Source organism: Rhinoraja longicauda, chromosome 12 (genome assembly GCF_053455715.1).
Source record: "Rhinoraja longicauda isolate Sanriku21f chromosome 12, sRhiLon1.1, whole genome shotgun sequence".
Classification (NCBI taxonomy): Eukaryota; Metazoa; Chordata; class Chondrichthyes; order Rajiformes; family Arhynchobatidae; genus Rhinoraja; species Rhinoraja longicauda.
The window spans coordinates 52,281,023-52,301,458 of NC_135964.1; the positions used below are offsets into that span (position 1 = coordinate 52,281,023).

General features: G+C 45.3%; 2 protein-coding genes across 2 annotated transcripts; both read right to left on the reverse strand.

The window, feature by feature from the left end:
* Positions 1-3,462: 3,462 nt before the first annotated feature.
* On the reverse strand, positions 3,463-7,093 carry LOC144598466 (uncharacterized; the record flags this gene model as incomplete). The annotated part of the gene is made up of 2 exons (XM_078408609.1): positions 3,463-5,068; positions 5,679-7,093. Coding segments are annotated over 2 exons (1,599 nt in total), but the record flags the coding sequence as incomplete, so codon positions are not given.
* Positions 7,092-20,101, reverse strand: LOC144599020 (uncharacterized). Its single transcript, XM_078409751.1, has 6 exons — positions 19,510-20,101; positions 17,430-17,525; positions 15,882-16,106; positions 14,154-14,176; positions 9,129-10,043; positions 7,092-8,518 (listed from the first exon to the last, which is right to left on the reverse strand). Exons 1-6 carry the CDS (start codon positions 20,077-20,079, stop codon positions 8,335-8,337), a joined length of 2,013 nt encoding a protein of 670 aa, XP_078265877.1. The 5' UTR covers positions 20,080-20,101; the 3' UTR covers positions 7,092-8,334.
* Between the last annotated feature and the right edge of the window lie 335 nt (positions 20,102-20,436).

A 20,436-nucleotide genomic window follows, 5' to 3' on the forward strand; every position in this document is an offset into this window, starting at 1 on the left:
CTTTAAGAACTCTCCGTTGTTGGTTTGTGTCAAGATCGATCACCCCACCTTCTGTGAAGCTGAGAGGACTTCAGTGGGAAGGACCGAAGTTGCCACTACAGAGGCTGCTTGAGGAGGTTGTTGAGGCAAGTACCACAACAACAGATAAAAGATACTTGGAGAGGGGTTGAAGGGTTACAAAAGCAATGGTGCTCATTTTGGAAAATTTAAAAGTCATTCGGGCAGGTACATGGATAGGAAAGGTTGAGAACGATATGGACCAAACATGGGTAAATCCTCTTGAGTTACATTGTGTCTTTGTATACCAGCATCTACAGTTCCCTCTTCCCTACAACTCACCAACTTCTACAGATGCCCCATAGAAAGCATTTTATCAGGATGCATCATGGCTTTAGAACTGAGATGAGGAAAAACTTTTTCAGTCAGAGAGTTGTGAATCTGTGGAATTCTCTGCCTCAGAAGGCAGTGGAGGCCAATTCTCTGAATGCATTCAAGAGAGAGCTGGATAGAGCTCTTAAGGATAGCGGGTATGGGGAAAAGGCAGGGTACTGATTGAGAATGATCAGCCATGATCACATTGAATGGCAGTGCTGGCTCGAAGGGCCGAATGGCCTCCTGCACGTATTGTCTATTGGTTTGGGAACAGCTCCATCCAAGACAGCAAGAAATTGCAGCGGATTGTGGACACAGCCCAGACCATCACCTGATGGGCCGGCTGGATGCCTAATTCTATTTTTCTTTATGACCTTATGACGTGACAATAAACTAAATTAACTAACTAATTAAACTTGCTATGGACAACTGGGCCCATTTTTGATGGGCTGTCTTGGTAATTGGAGTAATTGGGCTGTGGGGCCTGTTTCTGTGCAGTATGACTCCATCATTAAGTTATGGAGGATTGTGCAAGAGTAAGCTGGCATTCAAAGACCGGCCCACCCCTCTGCAATCACCAATTTGCACATCCTCACAGAATGACTCCAGTTTAACAATAGAAATTGTGGAGGTGGAGAGTCTATTCGGAAAACAGAAAAGCCGGAAATCTCCACGACCGGACAATGTTTCCCCCTCTACCCTCAAGCTCTGTGCCGAACAACTGGCACCGATCTACACAAACATTTTCAACCAGTCCCTGCGAACCTGCACTGTCCCTGCCTGCTTCAAGGTCTCTACTATTGTCCCTGTACCCAAAAAGACAAGGATCACTGATCTTAATGACTACAGGCCTGTCGCACTTACCTCTGTAGTCATGAAGACCTTTGAAAGACGTGCTGGCCCAGCTGAAAAACATCACAAACCCCCTGCTGGACCTCCTGCAGTTTGCATACAGGGCCAATAGATCGGTGGATGATGCAGTCAATCTAGGCCTGCACTTCATCCTCCAGCACCTAGCCCGCAAGGGGACCTATGCCAGGATTCTGTTTGTGGACTTTAGCTCTGCTTTTAACACCATTGTGCCAGAGCTACTACACTACAAACTCTCCCAGCCTTCTGTGCCTGAACCCCTCTGTCAGTGGATCATCAACTTCCTGACGGACAGGAAGCAGCATGTGAGGCTGGGAAAGCACATCTCGGACCCGCAGACCCTCAGCATTGGAGCACCGCAAGGCTGCGTACTCTCCCCTCTCCTTTACTCTCTCTACACCAACGACTGCACCTCCACAGACTCCTCTGTCAAGCTCCTCAAGTTTGCGGTTGACACTACCCTGATTGGACTGACCCGTACACTAACACTATCCTACACACACTAGGGACAATTTTTACATTTACCCAGTCAGTTAACCTACATACCTGTACGTCTTTGGAGTGTGGGAGGAAACCGAAGGTTTCGGAGAAAACCCATGCAGGTCACGGGGAGAACGTACAAACTCCGTATAGACGACGCCCGTAGTCAGGATCGAACCTGTGTCTCCGGCGCTGCATTCACTGTAAGGCAGCAACTCTACTGCTGTGCCACCGTACCGCTGTGAAAGACTGGAGCGGCTAGGCTTGAATACACTGGAATTTAGACGGATGAGAGGGGATCTTATCGAAACATAAGATTATTAAGGTGTTGGACACGTTAGAGGCAGGAAACATGTTCCCAATGTTGGGGGAGTCCAGAACCAGGGGCCACAGTTTAAGAATAAGGGGTAGAAAGGAGATGAGGAAAAACTTTTTCAGTCAGAGAGTTGTAAATCTGTGGAATTCACTGCCTCAGAAGGCAGTGGAGGCCAAATCTCTGAATGCATTCAAGAGAGAGCTAGATCGAGCTCTTAAGGATAGCGGAGTCAGAGGGTATGGGGAGAAGGCAGGAACGGGGTACTGATTGAGAATGATCAGCCATGATCAAGTTGAATGATGGTGCTGGCTCGAAGGACCGAATGGCCTACTCCTGCACCTATTGTCTATTGTCTATAAGAGTCAGAGTCATACAGCATGGAAACAGTCCTTTGGCCCAACTGGACAATACTAACCAAGTGGTTGGGCAAACTAGAACTTTATTCCTTGGAGCGCAAGAGGCTGAGAGATGATCTTGCAGAGGTATATAAATTCATGAGAGGAATAGATAAAGTGAATGCACAGAATCTTCTACCCACGGTGGGAGAATCAAGAACCCATCTAAACTAGTCCCATTTGGCTGTGATGCCACATATCCATCTCAACCTTTCTGTCCGTGTACATGCCCAAGTTTCCGTTAAATGTTGTTATAGCACCTGCCTTAACTATCTCCTCTGGCAGCTTGTTCCATCACCCAATGGGTGAAAAGGCTGCCCCTCAGGTTCCTATTAAATCTTAGAAACATAGACAATAGGTGCAGGAGGAGGCCACTCGGCCCTTCGAGCCAGCACCGCCATTCCATATGATCATGGCTGATCATCCAAAATCAGAATCCTGTTCCTGCTGTTTCCCCCATACCCCTTGATTCCGTTAGCCCTAAGAGCTACTAGTATGGTGCCTGATTTAGGGGGTATTAACTACAAGGAAAGGTAGGCGAGACTTGGATTGTTTTCTCTGGAACGTCAGAGGTCAAAATTATGAGAGGCATAGATAAGGTAGAAGTCAGAACCTTTTTCAAAGGATGCAAATATCAAAAAGTAGAGGGCATAGTTTTAAGGTGAGTGAAGAATAGTCTAAACAAGATGTGGGGGGCAGGTATTTTAGTTGGTAGATGCCTGGAACATGCTGCTGGGGGTGGTGGAGGCGAGTAGCGTAGAAACCCGAAGATCCCGGTGGAAACCCACGCGGTCAGAGGGAGAACGTGCAAACTCCACACGGATTGCACCCGAGTTGAGGATCGAACCCAGGTCTCTGGTGGCGTAATGCAGCAGCTCTCCCAGCTGTATCACATGTTGCTCTGGTTTCCTCCCACATCCCAAATCCGTGCAGTTTGGTAGTATAGCCTGGGACTGGAGGTCAAGTATCCCGACAGGCTTTGGGAAGGATGCTACTAGCTGGAGACAGACTGAGCGAAATGCTGGAGTCAGGAGAACAAAAGAGCACTGTGAAAACGGCCACTTCATTGACATATGGTGGGAGCAGAGCTGAAGGAAGGTACCTTCACGGACAGGCAGTGCGGCCTTGAGAAGATAAGGTGCCTTATGGCGGGTCTGGAGGCTCATTCTTTGTTAAAGAAGTTTATTGCAACCAACATTCGATTACAAAGTATAACGAACGAGATTACAGACAACCATTAATTCTAACTGTTCACTTCGAAGAACTCTCCTAACTAACTGGTTTTGGGCGTCAAAACCACACGTGACGTCGCTGTCCAATCAGCGGGCTCAACTCCCTGGACCAATCCCTACGGTCGCACCCACACGTGACCTTGCTGGCCAATCTGAGGGTTCGACTCCCAGGACTAATCTCTATGGTCGCTACAGCCTGGAAATCACGCTACAGCGTGAAATCATTCACCCTTTCATTTCCTCCCGCCTAGACTACTGCAACTCCCTATACACTGGGATCAGCCAATCTTCCCTGTCCCGCCTGCAACTGGTCCAAAACACCTCATAAGTGGTTCTCTCGCGCAGGTCGGAGTGAGTATAGTGATTATATTTTGAAGTCGGCCTTTTTGACCAAGTTGAGGAGATCTAGTTGTTTAATCCCCTTATTACTTAACATCGGGAACAGCACGTGTGTTGGGTGGTAACATATTCCATTTCCTTATTGTCCTCAGGTAAAGGGAATATTGGTAACAAAGTTTATTGAAATTTAGCGAGTTGAGTAGGGACCGGTATTTTGTCTTGTTTTATGGCGGTTGGTGTCCTGGGATGACGGAAGATTTGATGGCGTGATTTTGTGAATTTCCTTGTAAATTGCAATAAGTCTTAGCCTGATTCTGCAGAGCTCTAGGGTATCCCATCCGAGAGAAGTCAGCATATTATTCACGCTTGATTTGCGCTTGTAGTCATTATATACAAAGCGAGCTGCTCAGCGTTGTACTTTGTCCTGTGTGTGTGCGTGCGCCTGTGTGTGCGTGTGACTGCGTGTGCTTGTGTGTGTGTGTTTTTGTGTGTGCCCGTGTGTGTCTGTTTGTTTGAGGTCGGGACACAGAAAGTCACCTATCCTAAGACGTACAGGTATGTAGGTTAATTGGCTAGGTAAATGTAAAAATTGTCCTTAGTGGGTGTAGGATAGTGTTAATGTACGGGGATCACTGGGCGGCACGGACTTGGAGGGCCGAAAAGGCCTGTTTCCGACTGTAGATATATGATATATGATATGATATATGATATGTTCTCCAGAGATGCTGCCTGACCCACTGAGTTACTCCAGCACTCGGTGTCTTTTTTTTTCTCTCTCTCTTCACTCGTCTGGTAAGATTTGTACTGCAAACCTGAACTACTCCCTGACAAAAGCTGCAATACTCCCCACGCAAAGGCAGAGGAGGCACCATTAAATGCGTCAGGAAACTGAGACTTCCCACATAGAGGTGATGGTCAGCAAAGGTTGCACGAGTAACTGACGAGATTTTTCTTCGATAGTTTCCAGGATGCTTTTCTGGTACTTTTGATATTCGTTCAGCTTCATTTGGATAGAAGACATGATGGTGGACAGGTCCACGTGGATATCCTGAGACGTGGTGTTTCTATAATGAAAGAGTGAACAATGGTTATAGTTTAGTTTAGTTTAGTTTAGAGAGACAGCACGGACACAGGCCCTTCGGCCCACTGAGTCCGCGCCGACCTGCAATCATCCCGCACATTAACACTATCCTACACACACTAGGGACAATTTACACATACACCAAGCCAATTAACTTACATACCTGCACATCTTTGGAGTGTGGGAAGAAACTATAGTTCTTGGAGAAAACCCACCCGGTTACGGGGAGAACATACAAACTCCGTACAGACAGCACCCATAGTCAAGATCGAACCCGGGTCCCCGGTGATGCAAGCACTGTAAGGCAGCAACTCTACCGCCGCGCCACCGTGGCCGCCCACAAATTTCCATTCAGAAGCTTCAAATAATTACAATTTTGGGTGGCACGGTGGTGCAGCGCTAGAGTTGCTGCCTTACAGTGCTTTCAGCGCCAAAGACGTGCGTTCGACCCCGACTACAGATGCTGTCTGTAGTTTGTCCGTTCTCCCCGTGACCTGCGTGGGTTTTCTCCGAGATCTTGAATTTTCTCCCACGTTACTTTGTGGCAACTCTTTTGCGCACTTTGTATCCAAAAACAAAGAATTTCACTGTACCTAGGTGCATGCGGCAATAAACTATCGTCAGCATCAGCCACTGCATCAGCTTCATCTGCTTCTCCATCATCTGCATCACCATCGTCGGCATCATTATCATCAGCATTAACATTATCATAATCTGTATCAGGATCATCATAATCAGCTTTGGCTTCATCATAATCAGCATTGTCATCATCATAATCAGGATTGGCATCATCATAATCAGCAGCAGTCCAATCATAATCAGCATTGGCATCATCATAATCTGCATCAGCATCATCCTTGGCATCATCATAATCAGCATTGGCATCATTATTATCAACATTAGCATCAGCATTGGCATCATCATAATCAGGATTAGCATCATCATAATCAGCATTGGCATCATCATAATCAGGATTACCATCATCAGCATCATCCTTGGCATCATCATAATCAGCATTGGCATCATCATTATTAGCATTGGCATCATCATAATCAGGATTAGCATCATCAGCATCATCCTTGGCATCATCATAATCAGTATTGGCATCATCATAATCAGCATTAGCATCATCATAATCAGCATTGGCATCATCATAATCAGGATTAGCATCATCAGCATCATCCTTGGCATCATCATAATCAGCATTGGCATCATCATTATTAGCATTGGCATCATCATAGTCAGGATTAGCATCATCATAATCAGCATTGGCATCATCATAATCAGGATTTGCATCATCCTTGGCATCATCATAATCAGCATTGGCATCATCATAATCAGCATTAGCATCATCATAATCAGCATTGGCATCATCATAATCAGGATTAGCATCATCATAATCAGCATTGGCATCATAATCAGGATTAGCATCATCAGCATCATCCTTGGCATCATCATAATCAGCATTGGCATCATCATTATTAGCATTGGCATCATCATAATCAGGATTAGCATCATCAGTATCATCCTTGGCATCATCATAATCAGTATTGGCATCATCATAATCAGCATTAGCATCATCATAATCAGCATTGGCATCATCATAATCAGGATTAGCATCATCAGCATCATCCTTGGCATCATCATAATCAGCATTGGCATCATCATGATCAGCATTAGCATCATCATAATCAGCATTGGCATCATCATAATCAGGAATAGCATCATCATAATCATGATTAGCATTATCATAATCAGGATTAGCATCATCATAATCAGCATTGGCATCATCATAATCAGGATTAGCATTATCATAATCAGGATTAGCATCATCATAATCAGCAGCAGCCCAATCACAATCAGCATAAGCATCATCAGATTGGATTTGACTTGGATTCACAGCGCCATATTGGGAAAAAACTATGTTGTACCCAGAGATGGTGTACCTAAAAGAATAAAAATAATGAAAAGAGTTAGAATAAATATGAAAACTTTTCCAGGCAGTGGGTTACAGAAATCAAAGATTTAACTCGCTGTAAACCCTTCATCACATTAATTTTAAATTTCTGATTCTCAGTTATCAACCTTGCTGCTAAAATTTAATTTGATTTGATTTAATTTGATTTGATTTATTACTTTATTGTCATTGTAGTGGTGCATACAACAAAATTCAGGCACACTGAGTGGAGCTCAAATGTACAAGATAAAAAAAATAACAGGCAAAGAGTAAGAAAAATAAAAACTGTTCATACGCTCACGTGCACACACTGTGACACATACACGCAGATTCACACACGCACACACATTATGCCTACATATGCACCCTGATCAGAATATAAGATATTGCACTCAGAAGGTCATTGTTAGAATGTAAGATACTGCACAGAATAGTATTATAAAAATAAATATTATAAATGAATACATCAGTATTGCACAGAGGTAGGTATTGTACAATATAAATATTGTATAAGTAGTGTGCTTTCAGTGCAGAGTTCAGTGTGGTGATGGCCTTAGGGTAGAAACTGTTTGTTAGTCTTGTGGTGTGCGCTTTGTTGGACCTGTAGCGCTTTCCTGAGGACAGAAGGGCAAACAAGTGATGGGCAGTGTGAGATGGGTCCTTTAGGATGCAGGATGCCTTCCACAGGCAACTGGAGCTATAGATGTCTTCCAGGGCAGGCAGATGTGTGTTGACGATCTTCAGGGCTGTGTAGATGACTCTCTGCAGAGCCTTCTTGTCAGCCGCAGAACTGTTGCCACACCACACCGGGTCAGGACACTCCCATGTGTCAGGACACTCTCAATGGAGCAGCGGTAGAAGGACACTAGCAGCTGTTGTGGCAGGTTGACTTTCCGGAGGGTTCTTAGGAAGTGAAGCCGCTGTTGTGCCTTCTTAAGGCACTGTGTGTGTGCGTGCGCCTGTGTGCTGGCGCACGGGCCTGTGTGTGCGTGCACACAAGTGTCCTGTGTGTGTGCATGCGCCTGTGTGTGCGTGTGACTGCGTGTGCTTGTGTGTGTGTTTTTGTGTGTGCCCGTGTGTGTCTGTTTGTTTGAGGTCGGGACACAGAAAGTCACCTATCCATGTTCTCCAGAGATGCTGCCTGACCCACTGAGTTACTCCGGCACTCAGTGTCTTTTTTTTTCTCTCTCTCTTCACTCGTCTGGTAAGATTTGTACTGCAAACCTGAACTACTCCCTGACAAAAGCTGCAATACTCCCCACGCAAAGGCAGAGGAGGCATCATTAAATGCGTCAGGAAACTGAGACTTCCCAGGTAGAGGCGATGGTCAGCAAAGGTTGCACGAGTAACTGACAAGATTTTTCTTCGATAGTTTCCAGGATGCTTTTCTGGTACTTTTGATATTCGTTCATCTTCAATTGGATAGAAGACATGATGGTGGACAGGTCCACGTGGATATCCTGAGACGTGGTGTTTCTATAATGAAAGAGTGAACAGTGGTTATAGTTTAGTTTAGTTTAGTTTAGAGAGACAGCACGGACACAGGCCCTTCGGCCCACTGAGTCCGCGCTGACCTGCAATCATCCCGCACATTAACACTATCCTACACACACTAGGGACAATTTACACATACACCAAGCCAATTAACTTACATACCTGCACATCTTTGGAGTGTGGGAAGAAACCATAGTTCTTGGAGAAAACCCACCCGGTTACGGGGAGAACATACAAACTCCGTACAGACAGCACCCATAGTCAAGATCGAACCCGGGTCCCCAGCGATGCAAGCACTGTAAGGCAGCAACTCTACCGCCGCGCCACCGTGGCCGCCCACAAATTTCCATTCAGAAGCTTCAAATAATTACAATTTTGGGTGGCACGGTGGTGCAGCGCTAGAGTTGCTGCCTTACAGTGCTTTCAGCGCCAAAGACGTGCGTTCGACCCCGACTACGGATGCTGTCTGTAGTTTGTCCGTTCTCCCCGTGACCTGCGTGGGTTTTCTCCGAGATCTTGAATTTTCTCCCACGTTACTTTGTGGCAACTCTTTTGCGCACTTTGTATGCAAAAACAAAGAATTTCACTGTACCTAGGTGCATGCGGCAATAAACTATCGTCAGCATCAGCCACTGCATCAGCTTCATCTGCTTCTCCATCATCTGCATCACCATCGTCGGCATCATTATCATCAGCATTAACATTATCATAATCTGTATCAGGATCATCATAATCAGCTTTGGCTTCATCATAATCAGCATTGTCATCATCATAATCAGGATTGGCATCATCATAATCAGCAGCAGTCCAATCATAATCAGCATTGGCATCATCATAATCTGCATCAGCATCATCCTTGGCATCATCATAATCAGCATTGGCATCATTATTATCAGCATTAGCATCAGCATTGGCATCATCATAATCAGGATTAGCATCATCATAATCAGCATTGGCATCATCATAATCAGGATTAGCATCATCAGCATCATCCTTGGCATCATCATAATCAGCATTGGCATCATCATTATTAGCATTGGCATCATCATAATCAGGATTAGCATCATCAGCATCATCCTTGGCATCATCATAATCAGTATTGGCATCATCATAATCAGCATTAGCGTCATCATAATCAGCATTGGCATCATCATAATCAGGATTAGCATCAGCATCATCCTTGGCATCATCATAATCAGCATTGGCATCATCATTATTAGCATTGGCATCATCATAATCAGCATCATCATGATCAGCATTAGCATCATCATAATCAGCATTGGCATCATCATGATCAGCATTAGCAACATCATAATCAGCATTGGCATCATCATAATCAGGAATAGCATCATCATTATCATGATTAGCATCATCATAATCAGGATTAGCATCATCATAATCAGCAGCAGCCCAATCACAATCAGCATAAGCATCATCAGATTGGATTTGACTTGAATTCACAGCGCCATATTGGGGAAAAACTCTGTTGTACCCAGAGATGGTGTACCTAAAAGAATAAAAATAATGAAAAGAGTTGGAATAAATATGAAAACTTTTCCAGGCAGTGGGTTACAGAAATCAAAGATTTAACTCGCTGTAAACCCTTCTTCACATTAATTTTAAATTTCTGACTCTCAGTTATCAACCTTGCTGCTAAAATTTAATTTGATTTGATTTAATTTGATTTGATTTATTACTTTATTGTCATTGTCTTTGTCACTTTCCGGGCTTGACAGTAATCCACGGAGACCCCGGCGGTCTGACGAGCTCTGGCGGAATGTTGTGTCCAAAAGTCTAAACATAGCCACTGTGCATCGAAGCGATGTTTAGTAGTTCGTGTCGGTTGTACGATATGTTAACGTATGCATACGTGGCACTCAATAATAAATAAACTAAAAGAATACTAATTAAGGAGCACGGGCTCGAGGAGTGCTGAGCCGCTGCACGTACGTGCGGGGAGAGAGAGCAGAGAAGATTTAGGAGAATATTGCAGGGACCTGAGATATATGGAGAGGTTGAGCAGGCGAGGACTTTATTCATAGGTTCAGAAACTATAGATGCAATACCCAACCATGTGCTCTAATTTTGCACACAAATCTCTTGTGTGGGACCTTGTCAAAGGCTTTTTAAAAATCCAGATACACCACAACCACTGGCTCTCCCTTACCCATTCTACATGTTACAGCCTCAAAAAATTCCAGAAGATTAGTTAAGCATAATTTCCCCTTCATAAATCCATGCTGACTCGGACCGATCCTGTCACTGCTTTCTAAATGCGCTGCTATTAGATCTTTAACAATCAACTCAAGCATCTTCCCACAACTGATTTAAGGCTAACTGGTCTATACTTGGATGGGTACATGGAAAGAAAAGGTTAAGAGGGATATGGGCCATACACAGCCAGGTGGGACTAAGGTAGATGGGGCATGTTGATGACCATCAACCGCCCCAATACACCAGCGGCAATTTACGGAGGCCAATTAATCTACACGTCTTTGGGATGTGGGAGAAAACCGGAGCACTTGCAGGAAATCCACAGCAGCATAGGGAGAACATGCAAACTCAACACAGACAGCGCCCGAGGTCAGGATCGAACCCAGTTCTCTGGCTCTGTGAGACATTAGCTCTACCTGCATGCCACTGTGCCACCCTGGGATGAATATGAAGTTGAAGAAAGATCCCATGGCACTGTATTGAAGAGGAATGAAGTTCTCCGAATGGCCTGGCCAATATTTATCTCCACATAAACCCAACAACTCAGATCATTTGGCTGTGGCCACATTGCTTACAGTGGGAGCTTACAATGTACATATGTGTTACTTCCATTAATCAGTGCCTACAGATAAACTCCTGTGTAGGAAGGAACTGCAGATGCGAGTTTAAACCGAAGATAGACACAACATGCTGGAGTAACTCAGCAACTCTGGAGAGAAGGAATGGGTGAAGTTTCAGGTCGAGACCTTAGGAGAATCAGAGTGAGAATCAGGGGAGAGGGAGACACAGAGATAAGGAAGTTTAAGGTGCAAAAATGAGACAAAGGGGATGAAGTTCAAGGAAAATGTAGAATAGATCATTGTTAGCTTGGAGAAGGTACAGCAAAGCAAACAGAGATAAAATGCAATCAAGGACAGTCAGACTAGTAGGAGAACCGGGAAGAGGGAGGGATGGAGAGAGGGAAAGCAAGGGTCACCTGAAGTTAGAGGTCAATGTTCATACCACTGGGGTCTAAGCTGCCCAAACGAAAAAGTGAACGTTCCTTCCTACATACACTATTGGTTTCAATAGTCATTTGGACCTGGTGAGGTCAGGTAAGATACTGAACACTTTTCAACCCGACACAAAACAACTGGTAGGCATGAGGGTGTTTGAAATCTTTCACGTTCTGAATTAGTACCAGGTCACTGTGCAATCATAAGAGAGGCACAGTGGTGCAGCGGTAGAGTTGCTGCATCACAGCCCCGGGATCCATCCTGACTAAGGCTGCTGTCGGTACGGAGTTTGTGCATTCTCCCTGTGACCTCGTGGGTTTTCTCCAGGTGTCCTGGTTTCCTCCCACATCCCAAATACAAACAGGTTTGTAGGTTAGTTGGCTATTGTAAATTGTGCGTAGGAGCAAGGAGGTCCTACTACAGTTGTACAGTAGTACAGCGGCACGGTAGCGCAACGGTAGAGTTGCTGCTTTACAGCAAATGCAGCGCCGGAGACTCAGGTTCGATCCTGACTACGGGTGCTGCACTGTAAGGAGTTTGTACGTTCTCCCCTTGACCTGCGTGGGTTTTCTCCGAGATCTTCGGTTTCCTCCCACACTCCAAAGACGTACAGGTATGTAGGTTAATTGGCTGGGTAAATGTAAAAATTGTCCCTAGTGGGTGTAGGATAGTGTTAATGTACGGGGATCGCTGGGCGGCACGGACTTGGTGGGCCGAAAAGGCCTGTTTCCGGCTGTATATATATGATATGATATGATATGATACAGGGCCCTGGTGAGATTACACCTGGAGTATTGTGTGCAGTTTTCATCTCCTAATTTGAGGAAGGACATTATTGCTATTGAGGAAGTGCAGCGCAGGGTCACCAGGTTAATTCCCGGGAGGGCGGGACTGACATATGATGAAAGAATGGGTTGACTGGGCTTGTATTCATTGGAATTTAGAAAAATTAGAGGGGTTCTTATAGAAACATAAAATTCCTAAGAGATTGGACAGGCTAGATGCAGGAAAAATGAGTCCAGAACCAAGGGTCACGGGATAAGAATAAGGGGTAGATGAGGAAAATCTTTTTCACCCGGAGAGTTGTGAATGTGTTGAATTCTCAAAGTCACAACGTCATAGAGTTAGCAGCATCGAAACTGGCTCTTCGGCCCACCATGTCCATTCCGACCAAGTTGACACTGTGCTTGTCCCATTTACCCAAGTTTGACCGATATCACTTTAAACCCTTCCCATCCCTGTATCTGCCCAAATCAGGAATAAATCTTGTTCAATTTACATGGGAGAGTTGAAGTGATATGATGGGTTTTAGTTTAGTTTAGAGATACAGCATGGACATAGGCCCTTCGGCCCACCAAGTCCACTAGCGATCCACGCACACTAACACTATCCTACACACACACACACGAGGGACAATTTTACATTTACACCAAGCCAATTAACTTACAAACCTGGACGCCTTTGGAGTGGGAGGAAACTGAAGATCACGGAGAAAACCCAAGCAGGTCACGGGGAGAAAGTACAAACTCCGTACAGACAGCACCCGTAGTCACGATCGAACCCTGGTCTCTGGTGCTGTAAGGCAGCAACTCTACCACTGCGCCACCCAGTGCCGCCCATAATGTTACCGAAACACATCTCAATCAACACCAACATACGCATCTTTAACGCAAATGTGAAGCAGGTGTTGCTGTGTGGATCAGCGACATGGAAAACAACAAAACACACAACAAACAGGCTGCAAACACTCATTAACACCTGCCTCTGGTGGAGAGACAAAGTAAGCTATGTGGACCTGTGAAAAAGAACGAGCCAGGATCCCATTGACTTGCAAATCCGAAGGAGAAAATGGAGTTGGATTGGACACACCCTCAGAAAACCTGCAACAAACATCACCCGGCAAGCCCTGAAATGGAACCCTAAGGGAAAAGGAAAAGAGGTCACCCCGGAAACAGCTGGAGAAGAGGTGCCCAGGCAGAAACGTCTGGGAGTGGGGTCAACTGGGGAGATCTCGAAAGAACCGCCAACAACCGAGTGAGGTGGAGGACATTTGTCAATGGCCTATGCTCCCTAGAGGAGCAATGGGCTTAAGAGGAAGAATAAAATTATCCGAATAGTGGGATAAGGATACACTCTGACTCACAATCAAAATGCATTTGGATCATCTCTTCTAGTAACAATCTAGTCAGGGATGGCCCTTTACAATGCATCTACCCTGGGAAAAATCTTCCTAAATGTTAGCCTATTATTACTCGCTCTACAGCTTTTCAAGAAGAGACCCAGTTCGTCAAGGAGGTTAGCAATGTTGCCTACAGGGTTTTATGCTTCAACCAGTCTCCTTCCATGAATTCCTTTCCCACTTAATGTATATTCCAAATGGAACCAAGTCTTGTTCACTAAGGACTTACCTCCCAAGGAGCTTCTTCACGTCCTGTCAATAAAAGTGAAAAAAATAGTCAATACATATTTAAATAAATATAATTCATAGATCACAGGGACAGAATTAAGCCATTCAGACCAACAAGTCTACTCCGCCATTCAATCATGGCTGTTCTATCTTTCCCTCTCAACCCCATTCTCCTGCCTTTGTGCCATAACCCCTGACACCTGTACCAATCAATAAACCTTAGAATAAATATCAATTCGAACCTTCTGAATAATAAAAGGCCTGGATAGAGTGGATGTACAGAGGATATTTCCAGTAGCGGGAGAGTCTCGGACCAGAGGGCATAGCCTCAGAATAAAAGGACGTATCTTTAGAAAGGAGATGAGAAGGAATTTCTTTAGTCAGAGGGTGGTGAATCTGAGGAATTAATTGCCACAGACGGCTGTGGAGGCCAAGTCATTGGGTATTTTTAAAGCAGAGATTGATAGATTCTTGATTGGCAAGGGCGTCAAGGTTACGGGGAGAAGGTAGGAGAATGGAGGTGAGGGGGGGAAATGGATCAGCCATGATCGAATGGCGGAATGGTCACGATGGGCTGAATGGCCCAATTCTGCTTCTATCTTATGATCTCATGAATTAAACCAAGAGTGCATTTGCTTCAGTGAAGAATCAGTTATGCAGGTCCTTCAGCCCATTGACTGCCAAGCACTCATTTACACTAATACATTTTATTATCCCCAGATTCTCATCAACTCCCCACAGATTCCACCACTTATAGCTACACACGACGGTCAGGTTGAAGTTTATTATTGTCACATGTACTGAGGTACAGTGAAAAGCTATGTTCTGCATGCTATCTAAACAGCTGATATACCATCCATAAATAAAATCAAGTTAAACTCAAATACAATAGGTAGAGCAAAGGGGAAGATACAGAGTGCAGAATATAGTTCTCAGCATTGTAGCGCATTAATTCCAGAGACAAAGGCAATTTTCAGTAATCATTTAACTCCCCATGGCCTTATATAGAGTTTAGACTTTAGAGATACAGTGCGGTTACAGGCCCTTCAGCCCACTGACTCCATGCTGACCAGCGATCACCCAGTACACTGGTACTATCCCACACACCAGGGACAATTTACAATTTTTACTGGAGCCAAATTAACCTACAAACCTGCACGTCTTTGGAGTGCGGGAGGAAACCTGAGGGCCCAGAAAAAACCCACACAGGTCACAGGCGAACGTACAAACTCTGTACAGACAGCACCCGTACTCAGGATTGAACTAGGTTTGCTGGCGCTGTGAGGCAGCAACTCTACCGTTGCCCCACCATACCGCCCATAGCTCCATAAGGTCACCCCTTGTTCTCCTGCACCCCAAGGAACACCTGTATCTAATGATGATCCAGTTGGAAGTAGAAAGGTCCAGAGATGGTGGAAAGCCGACAGGGAGGCGGGAGTCAATGTTTTTGTTGTTATCATGGGGCATCTTGGTTGACCTGATGAGTTGATTGACCTGATGACCTGTTTCAATGCTTGATGACTCTACGATTAAATACTTTAGTTTAGTTTTGAGATACATTGTAGAAACAGGCCCTTCGGCCCACCGAGTCTGCGCCGACCAGCGATCCCCATGCATTAACACTATCCTACACTAGGAACAATTTACATTTATACCAAGCCATTTAACCTACAAACCCGTATGCATTTGGAATGTGGGAGGAAAATACTGCCAGTGGCTGGACCAGTACCTGGATAAAGGAGAGAGCATCCTTCTGGTCTTGGGATTCCTTCTCTATTAGTTGAAGTTTATCCATCTTTTCTACCAACGAGTCAGATTCGCTCTTGATGCGGGAGAGCACTCGGTGTTCCTCATCATCGATCATCTTCAGTACAGTCTTCTCATCTTCTTCCAATTGCTTCCTCCATCCGGAGAACTCAGTCGACAGTTTTCCCCTCATTTCCTTGATGTGCCTCTGAAAATTCAACCAACACAAACATTTCAGTTTAGTTTAGTTAAGTTTAGTTTAGAGATTCAGCGCGGAAACAGGCACTTTGCCCACCGAGACTGTGCCGACCAGCAATCCCCGCACAGTAACATTACCCTAGCACACACTAGGGACAATTTACATTTATACCAAGCCAATTAACCTACAAACCCGTAAGTCTTTGGAGTAGGGGAGGAAATCGGAGCACCCGGAAAGAACCATCGTACTCACAGGGAGAATGTACAAACTCCATACAGACAGCACCCATTGTCAGGATTGAACCCGGGCCTCTGGCGCTGTGAGGCAGCAACTCTACCACTGCACTGTCGGTAGAGTTGCTGCCTTACAGCGCTGGAGACCTGGGTTCGATCCCGACTATGGGTGCTGCCTGTACGGAGTTTGTACGTTCTCCCAGTTTTCACGTGAGTTTTTTCCGAGATGTTTGGTTTCCTCCCACACTCCAAAGACGTACAGGCTAATTGGCTTGGTATCAATTTAAATTGTCCCTAGTGGTGTTAATGTGTGGAGATCGCTAGTCGGTGTGGACTTGGTGGGCCAAAGGGCTAGTTTCCACGGTGTATCTTTAAACCAAACTAAAAACTGAAGATCAGGGGATTGAGGAAATGAACTGTACACCTCCATGATCATGGTTCAACATGGAGGTAGACACAAAATGCTGGAGTAACTCAGTGGGACAGGCAGCATCTCTGGAGAGAAGGAATGGGTGACCTTTCAGATCGAGACCATACTTCAGAAACCAATTGGTCACCTATTCCTTTTCTCCAGAGATGCTGCCTGACCCGCTGAGTAACCGCATGGTGTAAACATCATCTCCAGTTCCTTCTAACACATATCATGGAGATCATTGGGAATCGGCATCTCTGTTTCAAGCGGATATAGTAGGTCCCTGGTTATGAGACAGGCCCTCTCCCAGTGCAGTTACATATCATATCATATCATATCATATCATATATATACAGCCGGAAACAGGCCTTTTCGGCCCACCAAGTCCGTGCCGCCCAGCGATCCCCGCACATTAACACTATCCTACACCCACTAGGGACAATTTTTACATTTACCCAGCCAATTAACCTACATACCTGTACGTCTTTGGAGTGTGGGAGGAAACCGAAGATCTCGGAGAAAACCCACGCAGGTCACGGGGAGAACGTACAAACTCCTTACAGTGCAGCACCCGTAGTCAGGATCGAACCTGAGTCTCCGGCGCTGCATTCGCTGTAAAGCAGCAACTCTACCGCTGCGCTACAGTGCCGCGGTAACGTGTAACGTGTTACATGTAACGTTTCTTACCTTTGCTTCACTTTCTTGTTGCTTTAGGCTCTGCTGTTTACTTGTGCAATCGTTCTGATGTTCACGGAGATTCTTGACCTCGCTCTGGAGTTTCCCCTGGAACAACAGCGGAAATGTTTCAGGAAGAGATGCAAGAACCAGGAGATATATTGACTCCATTTACCCTTCAGGCTGCCTCGGCAAGGCCAGCAGCATAATCCAGGATGAGACGTACCCCAGCCACTCCCTCTTCTCCCATCAGGCATGAGGTACAGATGTGTGAAAATGTAGAGTTTAGTTTAGGGCATTGTCACGTATATTGAGGTACAGTGAACAGCTACATTGGAAAACACACACCTCCAAATTCAGGGGCAGGTTCTTCCAAGCTGTTATCAGGCAACTGAACTATCCTACCACAACCAGAGAGCAGTCCTGGACTACTATCTACCTCATTGGAGATCTTCGGACTATCTTTGATCGGACTTTGCTGGACTTTATTTTGCACTAAATGTTATTCATGTTATTCCCTTTATCATGTATCTGTACATTGGACGGCTCGATTGCAATCATGTATTGTCTTTCCGCTGACTGGTTAACAAGCAACAAAAACTTTTCACTGTACCTCGGTCAACGTGAAAATAAACTAAACCCAAACTAAACTCAACTCAAGTGCATTGCCAGAAATAAATTCCAAGAAAGGCAAAAAGGGTTTCCAACAGAAATGGCCTTGAGAGAAAAGGACATTAAAGTTTCTTCAGTCAGGGTATTGAGTATAAAGGTTAAGTTCTGTTACAGTTATACAAGACGTTAGTGATGCCACATTTTCAAGCATTTTATTCAGTTTTGGTCACCTAGTTTTGCTAAAGGAAAATTGGTATTATACTGGAAAGAGTGCAGGGAAGATTTACGAGGATGTTGCCAGGGCTTGAGGGCCTGAGATTGGGCAGGCTAGGACGTTATTCCCTGGAGCGCAGGAGGCTGACGGGTGATCTTCTGGATATTTATAAAATCATGAAGCGAATTGATAGTGTGACGGTGAACGTACGGTGTAGAGGAATCAAGAACTAGTGAATATATGTTTAAGGTGAGAGGGGAAAGGTTTAATCGGAAGCTGGGGGGCAACATTTTCACTCAGAGGATGGAACGATCCTCCAGTGGAGGTAGTTGAGACAGGTACTATAACAACATTTAAAGGGCACTTAGACAGGTACATGAGTAGGAAAGGTTCAGAAGGATGTGGACCAAATGTGGACAAATGGAACTAGCATAGCTGGGGCATCTTGGTCAGACTTTTTGCGTCTACAGTGTGAACCAGTGTTGCTTTTCACAAATAAAATCACAATAACCATTTATACATTGACTACCATTCGGTGGCTCTGACATCCAGCATCATGAAGTGCTTCAAGAGGCTGGTCATGGCACACATCACCTCCAGTCTCCGAGACAACCTTGATCCACTAAATTCACCGACTGGCAGAACAGAGCCATGGCAGATGCCATCTCCCAGAACTCATCCCTGGAACATCTGGATAATTTTTATTTTAGTTAATTTTGTTTAGTTTATGTTAGTTAGTTTAGTTCATTGTCAGGTGTACAGTGCAAAGCTTTTTTGTTGCATGCTACCCAGTCAGCAGAAAGACTATGCATGATTACAATCGCGCCGTCCACAGTGGACAGATACAGGATAAAGGGAATAATGTTTAGTGCAAGATGACGTCCAATTAAAGATCGTCTGAGGGTCTCCAATGAGGTAGATGGGAAGTCAGGACCGCTCTCTAGTTGGTGATAGGATGGTTCAGTTGCCAGATGATAGATGGGGAGAAACTGTCCCTTAATCTGCAGGTGTGCGTTTTCACACTTCTGTACCGCTTGCCTGATGGGAGAGGGGAGGAGGGAGTGACTGGGGGGAGACAAGGACATCTATGTCTGAGTCTTCTTAATTGACTGTAGCTTGACCTCCAACACGATAATCCCAACCAAACTCTTCAAACTCAGACAACCCATGCAATCTTCCCAAACATGATGAAAATCCCATCAGATCTGGGGATGAGACTGGTGGACCATTTACTGGGGGTTCCAACTCCTCAAGAACTTTGCTCACCTTGATTTTGTCCTTTGCCTCCTCCAGAGTCAGCAGAGAGTGGGATTTGTGTTTCCCGATGACAGTGCAGGATATACACACGCACTCCTCGTCCTGCTCGCAGTAGAACTCAAGGACCTTCTTATGAGTTGGGCACTGCCTGGTGGTGAAGTCAGCAATGGGCTCAATCAGCCCGTGGTCCTTGTAGATCGGCTTGGTCAGATGCGGCTGCAGATGGTGGGAGCAGAAGGAGGTTTCACATTTGAGGCACGTCTTCACAGCCAGGGATGGGCTGTCGATACAGTACTCACACATCACGGGGCTGGGCCCGGCAGCAGGGGCAGTGGGCTGGCACTGGCTGTACATCTCCACGATGTTCTGCAGAGTGTGGTTCTTCACCAGGCTGGGCCTGGGCTTGAAGCTTCTGTGACATTGAGGACAGTTGACCCCAAACCTGGTCACTGAATGGTCCCAGAAATCACCGATACATTTGGCACAGAAACTGTGCTGGCAGGGCAGTGCCACAGGGTCCTGGTACAAACCCAGGCACACTACACAGGTCAACTCTTCCGTCAAGCCTGCAGCCGCCATTCTGCCTTGCTCCAGCAGTGCAGAGCCAGATCAGAAATGAGAACGTGGATTCCGGGAAATAACTCCACTTACTTTCAGTTTCAATGTTTGTCTGAAACTTAACCCCTCGAGCTCTGTGCTTGCCCAGCCAAGTTACATGTTGAAGAGAGACACATAGTGCTGGAGTAACTCAGCAGGTCAGGCAGTATCTCTGGAGAGGAGGAATCGGTGACCTTTCAGGTCAAGACACTTTTTCAGACAGTTACATGTTGACATGCATTAAGGCAGGGATGAGTTTTGTCATTTGGGAAGTTTATTTATTGTGTCCAAGCTTGGTGAGTGCACCTTTAAGTTTAGTGTAGAGATACAAGGTGGAAA

Coding starts and splice junctions, on each gene's coding strand:
- LOC144599020 (XM_078409751.1), bottom strand. CDS start 20,079: ATGGCGGCTGCAGGCTTGACGGAAGAGTTGACCTGTGTAGTGTGCCTG. Junction 16,107..17,429: donor AACAAGAAAGTGAAGCAAAG/GTAAGAAACGTT, acceptor TTGAATTTTCAG/AGGCACATCAAGGAAATGAG. Junction 14,177..15,881: donor ATGCTCTCTCCTTTATCCAG/GTACTGGTCCAG, acceptor TTTTATTGACAG/GACGTGAAGAAGCTCCTTGG.